Below are 13,991 nucleotides of genomic sequence, written 5' to 3'. Positions count from 1 at the left end.
ATTTATAAAAATATTAAATAGTACCGGTCCCAGGACAGACCCCTGTGGTACCCCACTGGTCACTCCTCTCCAGGATGAAGTTGTGCCATTAATGAGCACCCTTTGGGTTCGGTTGGTCAACCAATTACTAATCCACCTATCAATAGCAGTGTCCAGCCCATATTTTACTAGCTTTGTTTCAAGAAGATCATGGGGGACTTTATCAAAGGCTTTACTGAAATTGAGTGTAATTGCTTTCAGAATAAAGGTAATTGTAGGCAACCAGCATGATCATACTATATGATCAGTACTTAAATTACAACTTACCCATTGGGAGTAGAGGTGGGAATTATTTGACTGGCTAAAGTTCTGTGCAAATGCTGAGATAACCATGAAGAAGGTAAACGGCCCGTCTTTTGCTTTTTGCTAGTTACTTGGACAGCAGTGGTGACACTTAAAACTCTTTAAGCTATGGTTTTGTTATAACTTTGTCGTCAACTATTTTAATTGTCATATGTTATTGAGATAGCAGTGCATTTTCCACTATGTACAAACTAAGTTGATTTTTTTGCTTGCTTGCATATACTGTTCCAAAATCTACTGACGATTATAGTAGATCAGGTTGTTCTTGGTGTTTTGATCCCTTAATGATATAAGAGAATAGGTAACAATGCAATATTTTAATGAATAAACTCTAGTTCTTTAATATTTGCTCAAGCTTAAAAATATTGCACATTTCGGAATAGATGTGTAGATTAAGGTGCAAATGGATTATTTATAGACTGAATAGATGCATAGACAGATGGATGTAAAGTTTATCTTGTAGAAAAAGCATTGTAAATATTGCTGTATATACTGAAACTTAAAATATTGTCTGCCAGCTGATACTGGAGACCTACCATCATAAGGCAAAGATCTGACCTGGGCTCTGTAAGATGCTATCATTTATGTTTCTTTGTTCATCCTCTGAGTCCATTTGTGTTACCTTGTATCATTTTGTACTACCTAAGAGCCAGACTAGGTGTTTGACCACTGTAACATCTATGAACCAACTTGTGGCTGCTGGCCCACGGTGCAGTTGGATCAGGCAATCTTGTTTTCTTGTAAGTCCATTGTAAGTCATTGAAGTCAGCGGGCTTATAAGGGTGTAACTCTACTCAGGGCTGCACTGTGAGTTACTATAGAAACAAATGGCACTAAAGGTGGGGTGAGACAAAGGAACTTGTTATAAAAATTAAAAACATGTATACCTTGAAATGGTCTCCATTGGAGGATTTTTTTCAATCCTTTCACATTCTTCTCAGATACAAAACATGGTGTGTTATTTGATTATTATTCCAAAAGGTGGAAACGTGGTTAAAACGTCTTGAAGAAATCATGTGTGAAACAATACGTTACCACATCATCGAAGCTGTTGGTCTATATGAGGAAAAGCCTAGAGAACAGTGGATTTTTGACTACCCAGCTCAAGTAGCACTCACGGGCTCTCAGATCTGGTGGACCACAGATGTGGGAATAGCATTCAGCAGGCTGGAAGAAGGATATGAAACAGCTTTGAAGGATTACAATAAAAAACAGGTATTGCTTTCTTCCTCAGCGATATAGTAGCTGAACACATGTAAAAAGGGGCTAGTTTACAGTCAGCAGAATCAGGTGGTAAACGTCTCCTGGACTATGTCATTTCAGGAGGTGTGTGTGTGCTTTGCTTATACAGGTTAAGTATCCTTTATCCAAAATGTTTGGGACCAGAAGTGTTTCGGATTTTGTTTTTGTTTTTCCAGATTTTGGAATATTTGCATATACATAATGAGATATCTTGGGAATGGGACCCAAGTATAAGCACAAAATTCATTTATGTTTTATATAAACCTTATGCACACAGTCTGAAGGTAACTTTATACAATTTTTAAAATAATTTTGTGCATATAGGACACCGTGGGGAACCTGCTGTTGGCGCGACCGGCCTGCACACATGCCGTTTTATTACCCTTTGTGGGTGCTCAAAGTTTTGGATTTTTCATCATTTTTGGATGTCAAATTTTCAGATAAGGGATACTCAATCTGTATGAGTTCTCTCCTGTCATGGATTCCCCCCCCCCCACACACAGAAAGAAATACCACATCAAAAGAAGACCAGGGTATATTCCTCTCTTCTCCTTGGCACATTAGGTTTTTGTTTGTGTGTGTTTTTGTGCTCATGGGGGAACATTCAGTGTGTTAAGTGGCACAGTCCAGGAAAAAGTTTTACTACTCAGGCAAGAGTGCGATGCTTTTTGTTCAACAATGTTGTTATCCATGGATCTTCCTGTTCTAAACTGGCTTGACGCATTCACCCTGAAAGAGTGAGTTTGAGAGTTGGGATACTAAAGGTCCATCTGCAGATAGAAGTCTGGTTTCCAGTGTAGTGCCTTTCCACCGCTTGGGTTTGGTGTGCCAGCTGTGGTGGCCGGAGAATCAGGATCTCGTCATGGTGATCCATTTTGGATCACATTCTAATTTGAAATATTGCAGTGTGCTTTATGTAAGGTTGCCTTTGAAAATAGTTTGGAAGCTTCAGTTGGTTAAAAACAATTAGCAGCAAGGCCATTGACTGGTACTAATCACTGTGCTCAGATATTATGAAATGTTTAAAAAGTTGCAGATTAGCTTTCCAACACCATTGCTGGTCATAACCTTTAAATCTCTGAACAGCCTTGTGCGCATATAAACCGGCCTGAGAATTAAGTTCTTCAGGTAACCCTCAATTTTTGTTTTTACAGCAGCATGGGATTTGGCTTTGATTAGCTAAATAATATGGGGATAGCAGGTTAAATGCCCTCCCCCCAAGCATGATTTTACTGAAGGGTTAAAGATTTGACTACGGCTCTTCCAGCATCACACTTGTTTTGTATCTCACTTTTGTCAGTTGTGTAAATTGTTCCAGCACAAATGATATACGTCCTTACGAGTGGTTTAGCTAGTATAATTCACAGTATAGTATAATTAGCTAGTATAGTAAGTAATATCTTTTCAGACTTGTATTTATTTGTTATTCACTTTATCTTTGATAAAATATGCAGACTCTTTGTCTGTTCCTAGATAGGATTGTTTCAGAATCTGTGCTTGTAGAATAGCCCATATGCAGTTATTCATAGTTTTTCAGTACAAGAGCAAAGAGTAGAAAGAGGTACAACACCAGCAAGCAGCACTGTGTAGAGTTTCCTCAGACACTTGTTTTTAAATGAGGTTACTGTTGCTATATTGTGAAATTGGAAGAGCAGTTGAAATCATTTCCTGTACAAAGTAAACCAATGGCAATGAGTGGTTTCAAGAGTACTGTACTTGAGTTTAGTTCAATAAAATTACTTTTTCTCATGTCTTTTTTAGATTGCTCAGCTGAATGCTCTTATCTGTCTCTTGTTGGGAGAGCTCACATCCAGCGACAGACAGAAGATTATGACTATATGTACAATAGATGTCCATGCAAGAGATGTGGTGGCAAAGCTTGTTGCTCAGAAGGTAACTTAAACCTATGCCTCAACTTCCACACCAGTGTTAGACCTCATGCTGCTTCATACTAGTGTATTTGTTGTCAGTTACAATTTCTAGTACATTAAATGTTAATTTCAGAATCTTGGATTATACGTGAAGGGTACTTTCAAGAAGTTGGGAAAAAATTGGAAAAGAGACATTAGAAATTAGAATTTTACAGATTCTTAAGACCAAACCCGTAGTGTCCTGACTCTAGTATTAGATGCTCAGTTGGACTAAGGAAATGTGAGGCCTGCTCTGAAACTACTGGGATATTAATAAAATGCCCGAGTTGATATAAATGAGTTTATAAAATTGTTCTGCCCAAGAACGTAAGCAAACGTTATTTAGTTTACTTACCGTCTTCATTTACAATGTAGCTGGTTTATATAAAAACATCAAAAATCAAAGCAGTGGATAATAATCACTGGAACCACACCAAATGGGTGTTTGATAACTTTCATTTAAAAATTAGTGCTGTTCTATCTCCCTTTAGGCATTTGACAATGCTCAGTTCTCATATAAAATGTAAAATGCTAGGAGTATAATTTCAACAAGGCATTTAAACATGGATTGGCATAGAGGGATTAGAAACAAAGGCACAGGAATGCAATAAAACAGGAAAATAGGTTAAACACAAGCTGGGGACCGATGAGACTTGCGGGGGAGAGAATCTATTTCACCCCCTTTTTCTGTCACTATGCTGCCTTTGCTTCCATACCGTGCTCCCCCACCATTTTGCACTGCTTTTTCTCATCCTCCCCTTACTGTTTTCACCTCCTTCTCCCTAGAAAGTTGCCGCTTTCTGTGGGGGGTTTTTCACGGAGGTTTCACGTCTGTTTTACCACGCTGCTAATTTTTGATTTTTCATGACAGCTTTGGATTTGGCCAAAAGAATCGCATCATCCACGCATCTTCTAAAACCTGTGTTGGTGCGATCTTTGATTTTGCCGTGCGGTTTTTGCCGCAGGGCTCCATGAAAATTTTTCCCTGGTTCGAACTTCGCATCAATTTTCCCCGCCCATGCTGGCTAATTTCTCCTCCCCTGTGAATGGCGATTGGCCGGGGTAGTTTCGCGCTCGGACAAGAATACCGCCCCTTTTGCTGCCTGCCTGCGTGAAGTCGTGGTGCTTCTCTCCCTCCCTCCATCCCAGAGGCAGGTGGGCGGGCAGGCAGCACGCTTTCCCCGCCCTTCGCCCGGGATGGGCTTTCCAAGCCCAGGGGGAGGCCGGCGGGGCCACGCCACGTGCGCCTCGCACGTGGGGGGTGGGGGCAGCTCAGTCTAGGGCAGCTGGACCCGCGGGGGGTGTTCAAGAGAAGGGGCTGTTGGCCCCCCTACCCCAGCGGGGAGGGGAGGGGGGATTTTTGAGAATTCGGATGGGAAAAATGTGCACACTGAGAGTGGAAAACCCAAGGCAAAATTCCCTCCCATCACCCTTCTGAAGAGGGGTGGCCAGTCTTGTCTGGGTCTCCCTCCTCTCTCTCTCACGATGCACTGGAGCTGGATCGGGGCCGGCATGCAAGCCAGGGGCCTTCTTTCCTCTCCCCACCTCCATGCATCCTGTGCATCCCCAACCTGGTAAAAGAATAGAACAAAGGAACTATGGAAATCTTGGAATAGGGGGAGAGCAATGTGTGTGGATCGGCATGCTGCAAAGGGAAGGCAAGGGAGAGTGTTTGGCCATTTATGCACGGGAGCATGGTAAATAGAAAAATTATATAAGGAAATGGTTTTTTTTTTGTATATTTGGGTGGGGGGGACATACTCTGGGAAATCGCTTTAATGCAAGAGGTTTACAGTGGCCATTTATGCATGGGAGGTTTTGCCTTGGATTTGCCACTCTATAGATGCACCTTTTCCCCATCCAAATTCTCAAAACTCAGCAATCAGCCCCCAGGCAGAGTTTTGAGAATTCGAATGGGGAAAATGTGCATCTAGAGAGCGGCAAAAGCAAGGCAAAACCTCCCGGCCATAAATGGCCTCTATGTGCATCTAGAGAACAGCAGATCTAAGGCAAAACCTCCCAGCCATAAATGGCAAGTGCAATCCTATGCACAGTTATTCCAGTCTACACCCATTGAAATGAATGGGCTTAGACTGGAGTAACGCTCTTTAGGATTGGACTGTTAGTTCGCTCCTCTGCTCCTTCGGCTAGTCACACTCTCTCAGCCCCACCTACCTCACAGAGTGTCTGTTGTGGGAAAGGGGAGCCAATTGTAAGCTGGTTTGATTCTCCCTAAAGTGGTAGAGAAAGTTGGTACATAAAAATAAGCTCTTCTTCTTCAAGCCTCAGAGCTCTATAATTTGCTGAGTGCCCAAAGAAGTTGTTGGAGTTCACACTTCCAGCCCATGAGACGTTTAAGGGCAGCCCTACTAAATTCCATTCCCTCTGGCTAAAGGGCGAGAGTGGTATACTTCCATTCCCTGCAAGGTAGTATCCAGGCAGGGAATGGCACTCCTCGAAGCAGTCAACACAGGGGGCAATCCTAAACTGGTCTACTCAGAACTAAGCCTAATGTGTTTGAATACATTTTACTCGCAGGGAAGTGCCATTAGGATTGCAGCCACAGTCACTTCTCTTAAATCAGCACAGGTTGGAGCTGCTCCGTTCCCACTTTCAGCTAAACACTTATCTGGGGCACATGGATGCAATCCCTGCCCCCCCCCCCAATCCTGCCTGCCATTAAAGGGCAATGGGTTCCACACTTACCGAAAATATAGGGAAGCTTTGAGGAGAGCTTCCTTGCCCCCCTCCCCCATTGGAGTCTGACTGTTCCAAAAGCAGAACAGAGCGAGGGTGGAAGAAAAATATAGGAGACCAGAGGGACTGGTGCTTGTTTTTTGCGCTGGGGCCGTATCCACAGAGGTCAACTGCACAAGGTAATCCACTGGGCAAAGTTGGGGCGGAGTTGGGGGTGGGCATCATGTGCTTGTCGGAAGGGGGGGGGCTCCAACAAAGGGGACGGGACAGACCAAACTGTTGTTGAATACTGCGGACTTTGTTCCCATGAAAAACCAAAACTACTTTGGGATTGATGGAAATAATTCGCCATGAAAAACAATTTAAAATCATCCTTGAAAAGTTGGCCTGTGTCTTTGCAAAGTCAAAAGCCTCCAATCTAGCTGGGGTTTCTATGCAACCCCTCAATTCTATCTGTGACCATGTAAGATTTTGTGAGCTCTCCAGCAGGATTTTAAGCCCCATTCACCTTTTTAAAAAAACTTTTCAGAGTTTTATGTAAACCTGACTGCTGTTCCAGTTCGTTAAAAAAAATCCCCCCTATTTGAACATGACCACAGTGTGCAGATCATTGGATCCGCACTCTTAGGCCGTTGTTCAGTATTAGATATATTGACATTAGATTGATATGCCATCACATGAAGATCAACCAGTCTAATCCTGAAAGAATCAAAATCTATTCAAGAAGCATATTTTGTCTCTTGATTGTAAAAAATGACAAGGTTTATTGCAGTTGTTCCGAAGCCCTACTCAAGGTCTAGAAAGTTGACAACCAGCTTCCATTAATTTCAAACACAGAAAGAACAAAAGGGCCATATATATAATCTAGCCCATTACATTGACTCAAGCTGGATCTTCAAGTCTGAATCTTCCATTGAACCAGAGACCTACCCTTTAATAGGGAAAGCCTACAGCAAGCAGAAGGTTTCTGTCCCATCTGAAGGAGGACTTGGAAAAAGTTAGTTGTGTGTGTGTGTGTTAAGTGTCGTCAAGTCGCTTCCAACGAATGGCGACCCTATGAATTAATATCCTCCAAAATGTCCTATCGTCTTGCTCAGGTCTTGCAGACTGAGGGCTGTGGCTTTCTTTATAGAGTCAATCCATCTCATGTTGGGTTTTCCTCTTTTCCTGCTGCCTTCAATTTTTCCTAGCATTATTGACTTTTCCAGTGACTCTTGTCTTCTCATAATGTGACCAAAGTGTGATAGCCTCAATTTAGTCATTTTAGTTTCTAGGGAAAGTTCAGGCTTGATCTGGTCTAGAACCATTTATTTATCTTGTTGGCAGTCCACATTTCAAAGGAATCAACTTTCTTCCTGTCACTTTCTTCATTGTCCAGCTTTCATACCCATACATAGTAATGGGGAATACTATGGCATGAATTAATTTTATCTTGGTCTCCAGCGACAGAATCTTTTTTACCTCTTTCATGGCTGCCCTTCCCAGTCTCAATCTCCTTCTGATTAATCAGCTGCAATCTCCCTTTTGGTTGATGATGGAGCCAAGGAACAGAAAATCTTGAACAATTTCAGTTCCTTCATTGTCAACTCTAAAGTTGTGTAATTCCACTGTAGTCATTGCTTTCGTCTTCTTGATGTTCAGCTGTAATCCTGCTTTGCCGCTTTCTGTTTTAACCTTCAACAATAGTTGGTTCAAGTTTTCACTATTTTCTGCCCAAAAGTTAATTAGGGAAGGGTAAATTATAAACATGAATGATGATATAAACTAGTTCAGCCTAGCAACAGAGGAATAACATTTCAAATGTGTTATTCCAAAGGATATAATGGCTGCTTCTCCCCCTCTCCCCAGACTAGAAGGAATTATGAAATTCCTCTAAAGCACGTTTGGGTCAAACAACTAGGCAAGAAGAGGGGGAGAGAAAGTAGGGTTCTTGTGACCATGGCAGTATAGAAAAAATACATATAATACTTAGGCTGAATCCAAAGGAGAGTTTTGTAAAAAAAAAAATTAATGGAAGCCTGTTACATGGGTTTAGCACAGCTTTAGCAATCAGGCCAAAATTGGGTTGCTTTCCTCACAAATTCCATAAATCAGCTCCAATAATCAATTTTACATGTGAATGTATAAGGATTCTTATGAAGACACAAAAGAGAGGGAGGAATAACCTACAACCAACCCCAAAAAATCAGAAAAGCCAAAAGGGTTGAGGGGAAAAAAGGTAAATAACTGAAGATTTTCATGTGCAATTGTGTGCTACTACTGCATGTGATGATTTGTAACTTGGGGGATTAATTCAGTGATGGAGTTAGAAGAGGAATAGAACAGAATATCTTTGACCCCCTTCCAAACCATACACAGGGAACTATTATTTCTTCTTTGCTTACCTAGCTCAACCTAATTTGGTATTTCCTCACAAATCCATTCTGGATCAATTCAGGTGTTCTGGCAGGGATACGTTCAGCTCACCCATGTCTTGGCTGTGCTATGAGGAGAAAGGTTCTGCTTCCCTCAGAATTCTGTACTTCCATGGAACTTTACACATACCCATTAAGTGTCCTATATCCCTTAAAGGAGGTCCACCTCCACAAACCACTGGCTTAACTACTCTGATGTCAAAGAGGGCTTTGCCAACCATAGTCTAGGCAGCAAAAAATTGCAGTGCAAATGAAGAGTTTTTGGGATTAGAATTCTGAGGTCTATGAGCAATAAATCTAAAAGGAAACTACACAGGTATAGTTCTTTGCATGGTACAAAGAAGTTGAAAGGTTTGGAGCCATTCTGTGGTGTATAACAGAGAGGCTCTTGATACAAAATGGCTGTCATATATCTGTGCCCCTTATATTTTATGGACTTCTGGGTGGTTAATTTGTCTTACTTAAGCCTCTAGGTCCTGGCGGAAACCATGGTGACTGTGTTGAATGTTGAGGGAAATGTCTTGCAAGAGAATATTACATCACCCATTCATGGCAATAAAGGGATCTGATCCCACTGATACGACTTCCCACTGATATTAGGGACAGTACAGACATTTGTATGAAACAAGTGAGACATCAAAGATATAATTGTTTTGTGGAGCCCAGGGGATGTTATGAAAAAGAAATAATAAAATCATTGAAATAAAAGGAATGATGCTGGAAGGCACATATAAAATTGTGTCATATCAAATATGTGGCATTTGTTTCTTGTAAAAGAAAAGAGGAAGGTCTTGGCAGAAGGAGTTATAATGTGCATTGCAACAAAAAATCCCATTAAAAAGAAGTTCTGACATTACACTTTCTTCTGGTACACAGATGCCCAGAAGTGAGTTTAATCCCTTATAATTGCTGTTGGGGGTTATTGCTTGTGAAAGACCAGGAATGAGGCGTGAAAGCTAGTGATGACAGCTGAGGCATTTTGGCGTGTTCTTTTATCTCTGTATAATGTAAGAGTTGTGAAATGTTTTTGTGTCTTTTAGATCACTAGTTCCCAAGCTTTTGCTTGGTTATCGCAGCTACGCCATAGATGGGATGGGGCCCAGAATCACTGCTTTGCCAACATATGTGATGCTGAGTTCCAGTACTGCTATGAGTATCTGGGAAATACCCCTCGGCTAGTCATTACACCTTTGACTGACAGGTAATGTCTGTTCAGCTTAATGGTAAACTACCTCCGCTTGATCCATCTTGTAGAATGCAAAGTTAAACATTAAATCTCATGTAAGAAATTCGTTATACCACAAATGACACTATAGTGAAACTGAATCGGTGAACAGTGAGCTGGAATGTAAAATACCCTTTATAATCTGCACAGTCTGCACTTCATGGCATGACAAGGATGGATAGTTGGGTTTGCCTTCAAATACTCACTTTAATGGAAGATTGTGAAAGGAGGAAATAGGAAGGAGCAGAAAGACCCTGTGCCTGATAGGAACAGGCCCAGTAGGGATTTATTTTCCTTTTTTCCACAGTTGGGTTGATTTTTCATTCATCAACATGGAATCAGAGCTCTCTATTGCTTTAAAGGTCAAATGAATAAATATTTTGAGTGTTGAGCCAGGCTACAGATTTCAAAATATGAAGTTCCACTTTTCTCAGGAGGACTTAAAAGAGTTGATCCAGGACCCATAAAATAGAATACAAATTAAATGATTTTATGCTGTCACTGTAGTTGATGCTGCATCAAAAACCACACAAGGCGGAATTCAGCTGTAAATTGTTTGCCTTTTACTCAGCAAACAGCCCTCTAGTTTCCCTTACTACAAGGTTTTGTAGGCACTGGCCAGTCCATGATGTTGCTGATGTGCCATCACAGTGGTTAGAGTCACTGAGGTTGCTGCACAAACTCATCCACACTTTTCCTGGGGAGACACTTCCAGGGTTAAGGAATGAGGAAAAGCCGAAACAGCGGGGCAAATAAAGCTAGGTTGGCTGGTGGGTGGGAAGGAGAAAAGGAAGCAGGAAAAAGGAGAGTTATGAGGGCTGTCAGAAAAGGGAAAGACGAAATCATGAGGGAGGGGGATACCTGGGGAAATAATATGCCTCCCATAAGTCCTTGTGAACCTCCAACATTTAACTTTATAGTTATAAGGGGGAAGGGAAGCAGAAATATAGAGAGGGGTAGGGAATAAAAACAATGTACAAAGGATAGAGATTAGAGCTATAGGCCTGATTTATAGGGTTGCCAACTTCCAGGTGGGGCCTGGAGATCTCCTAGAATCAAAACTGTTCTCCAGACTACAAAGATCAATTCCCCTGGAGAAATAGGCTGCTTTGGAGAGTGGACTCTATGGCATTATACCCTGCTAAGTTCCTTCCCCTCCCCAAACCTCACCCTACTCAAGCTCCACCCCCAAATCTCCAGGAATTTCCCAACCCAGCGTTGGCAACTCTATGATTCATCAAGACTGAAATGTGCTTATTCTTGCCTGAATTTTTCTGAATTACCGGTACTTATTTGCCATACCACTTTGCACTGTTCTCTAATAATTAAAACAGGGTAATCTTTTATTTTAAAATGTCAGGCACAAGTTAGAAAATAAAGTTCAGTGTGAGTTGATCAATTGTACATTTATTGTACTTCTTGGTTTTGAAACGGCAACAATAAAAAAATGTCAGCTGTTAAAGGAACATTATATTAATATGTCTTTAGTGACGGTTCTTTCCATTGCTTAAAGGTGTTACATCACTCTGACCCAGTCTCTTCACTTGACAATGAGTGGGGCTCCTGCAGGTCCAGCCGGGACAGGCAAAACGGAGACCACCAAAGATTTGGGCCATGCCCTTGGGATGATGGTCTACGTCTTCAACTGTTCAGAGCAGATGGATTACAAGGTGCTGTGTATTATGAAGTGTGCATTAGGATGAGCAGATTGTGTGTGGAAGGAGAACTGTTCATTATTGGAAGGAGTTGCTCTCCCCAACCTTAACTGCATAATGTTGGTGGAGGCTGGGCTTTCCATCGTTAATGGGCAGATTTGTACCTTTATTCCAATCTACAATGGTATCCTAAGCCAAATCACACCTTCTAAAAACCACTGACTTTAGTGGACTTAGGTGACTCTGCTTTGCATTGCACTGATTATCCCTAAATTATGGTACTTTTCCAGCCATTTATGTTCAAGAAGGTATAGGGGCAGACTGATTAATAGTCAAATATGAATAGCCAGGGTGGTATAGTGGTTAAAGTGTCAGACTAGGATCTGGGAGACCCTGGTTTGAATCCCCACTCTGCCATCGAAGCTTGTTGGGTGACCTTTTGCCAGCCACACCCTTTCAGCCTGCCTTACCTCACAGGATTGGTATGGGAATAAAATGGAGAAGAGAAGAATGTAAGCCTCTTTAAGTTCCCATTGGGGGAAAAGGCAGGTTATAAATGAAGTAAATAAATAAAGTAAATCTGACCCTCCTGGTCCCCTGAATCATGTCCCTAATTTGTTTATTTTGTCCCATAAAAGCCAATGGTAACCACTGAGAAATCAGCCAGCTCCTATCTGCATTGTTCAGTCTTTGCTTTTCCATAGTCCACTCTGGGTTCTATTTTATGCCATGCTAAGGTAGTATAGAACCCAGCAAATGGTTTATAGATGACAGTATAATAGTGCAGAAGTGTGGTTCTTATTACTTGACATATGTTACAGGAAAAAGCATTATTTCATGGAAAAAAGACCCATGAAGCCTATTTTCCTTACAGTCCATAGGAAACATCTACAAAGGTTTAGTCCAGACAGGAGCTTGGGGATGCTTTGATGAATTTAACCGAATTTCTGTGGAAGTCCTTTCAGTTGTGGCAGTACAAGTAAAGACTATCCATGATGCAATAAGAAATAAGAAAAAAGAGTGAGTATTTACATTGTTTATGGGATTGATGGAAGCTTATAGAACCACTTGTGCAACAAGGGTTTTGTGATTGATTGTGCGTGTATACATACACAGAGATGTCCTAACTATGTTACTTTTAAGCTTGTGTATATTACATATATTATGGCACAGATTATTTGACTAATCAAAGGCATGCATTGACTCATATTGAACTCTACTTAAAACAGTTGCTCACATCCTACCACTCTACTCAGCAAAGTTTGAAGCCTTCCACCAGTCTAGGGAGCCTGTTCCACTGGAAGAAGAACCCTTCTACTGGAGGAACATTCCCTACTCTGGAAGCAGGCTTCAAACTTTGCTGAGCAGAGTGGTAGGATACAAGCCAGTATATGTAGGTATAAAAGGAGTACATAGCAGTGAAAAATGAAAACAGAAAAAAGGATGACATGATTATGCCGTGGTGCCCCCTCTCACAATAAATGGAGTATGTCAAAATGTTGTTTGTCTCCAGAAGCTAGAGTTCTGCTGAGCTCTTGGGCGAAACCTAGTTGGGGTTCCACAGTTTGGACCAAATGGCACAATACATTTTTTTTAACACATAGCAGCTATAGGGAACATCATTTTAAGTCTGCAGGGGCCTGATTCACCATGGGGGTGGAAGGGCTCCTTCTTTTCCACCCTGTGCCATTTTTCCAAGCAGAAACATCTGTGGGGGGGGGGGTGTATCTGCCCTATTTTGGATCTGCACATGCGGTATTCTGTGCATGTATATTATGGTACTGATTATTTGACTAGTCAAAGGTGAACCTGGACCTTGTTAAAAAATGTACTGGTTGACCCTAAGTTCTGTCTCTTTCAGGAGGCAGCTTGACAAATCACAGAGAGCACCTCCAACTCTCCTTCCAGTTTTTCTGTGCAGGCTACTTGCCCCAGACTGTTCTACCCCTTCTATCTATGTTTTCTTGATCATGGCAGCAGCTGCCACATAGCATAGGTCTCTGCTGTGTCATACTTCCGTTCATAGGGTTCTTGGGACTTCATTCCTGTTAGCCAGTATTAGTTTTTTTCCTTCACTTTTCTTGGAGAACCTACCCTTGAAAAAGACACTTACCCATGACTAGATAGTTCTGTTCAACACAAGCTCTGCAAGAAGCAACATTTCAGGCTTCTAGTTAGAAAGAAGATTCCAGCCAGGCCTAAAGTTCCCCCTTCTCCTTAGGTTCAGGGGTGGGAGGGGAAGCAATGCTCCAGTATAGCTGCTTGTGCAGTAGGGGGGAAAGCATAGAATAAATCCTGTGCAGTAAAATTTCAGAGACATTTTTTCCTCTGAACACCCCTGCCAGAAATGTTTCTAAAGTCCCCACAGTTTCTCTGTGGTTGGACACTATGGAGGGGGACTGCTCCAAGAAACTCAAGTCCAACGCCTGCTTGGACAGGTGGAATTCATTGGATGGTTCTTTAAATTCTACTCATAGTCTTAATTATATTAGAGATGCCTTGTAAG

The 13,991-nt window shown here is 41.7% G+C and overlaps 1 protein-coding gene across 1 annotated transcript in view; it reads left to right on the top strand.

Moving 5' to 3' along the window:
- The window catches only part of DNAH11 (dynein axonemal heavy chain 11), a 164,127-nt gene that overhangs the window by 36,913 nt on the left and 113,223 nt on the right, over window positions 1-13,991 (top strand). Inside the window, exons 29-33 of the mRNA XM_056857443.1 lie at window positions 1,324-1,557; window positions 3,346-3,477; window positions 9,646-9,806; window positions 11,344-11,500; window positions 12,360-12,505. Of these exons, the coding sequence (XP_056713421.1) occupies window positions 1,324-1,557; window positions 3,346-3,477; window positions 9,646-9,806; window positions 11,344-11,500; window positions 12,360-12,505 (830 nt within the window). The remainder of the gene's footprint in view (window positions 1-1,323; window positions 1,558-3,345; window positions 3,478-9,645; window positions 9,807-11,343; window positions 11,501-12,359; window positions 12,506-13,991) is intronic.

The sequence above is a fragment of the Euleptes europaea genome, chromosome 11 (assembly GCF_029931775.1).
Source record: "Euleptes europaea isolate rEulEur1 chromosome 11, rEulEur1.hap1, whole genome shotgun sequence".
Taxonomy (NCBI): domain Eukaryota; kingdom Metazoa; phylum Chordata; class Lepidosauria; order Squamata; family Sphaerodactylidae; genus Euleptes; species Euleptes europaea.
The sequence above is the reverse complement of the archived record's forward strand: the minus strand, read 5'-3'. Positions and strand labels throughout refer to the sequence as shown.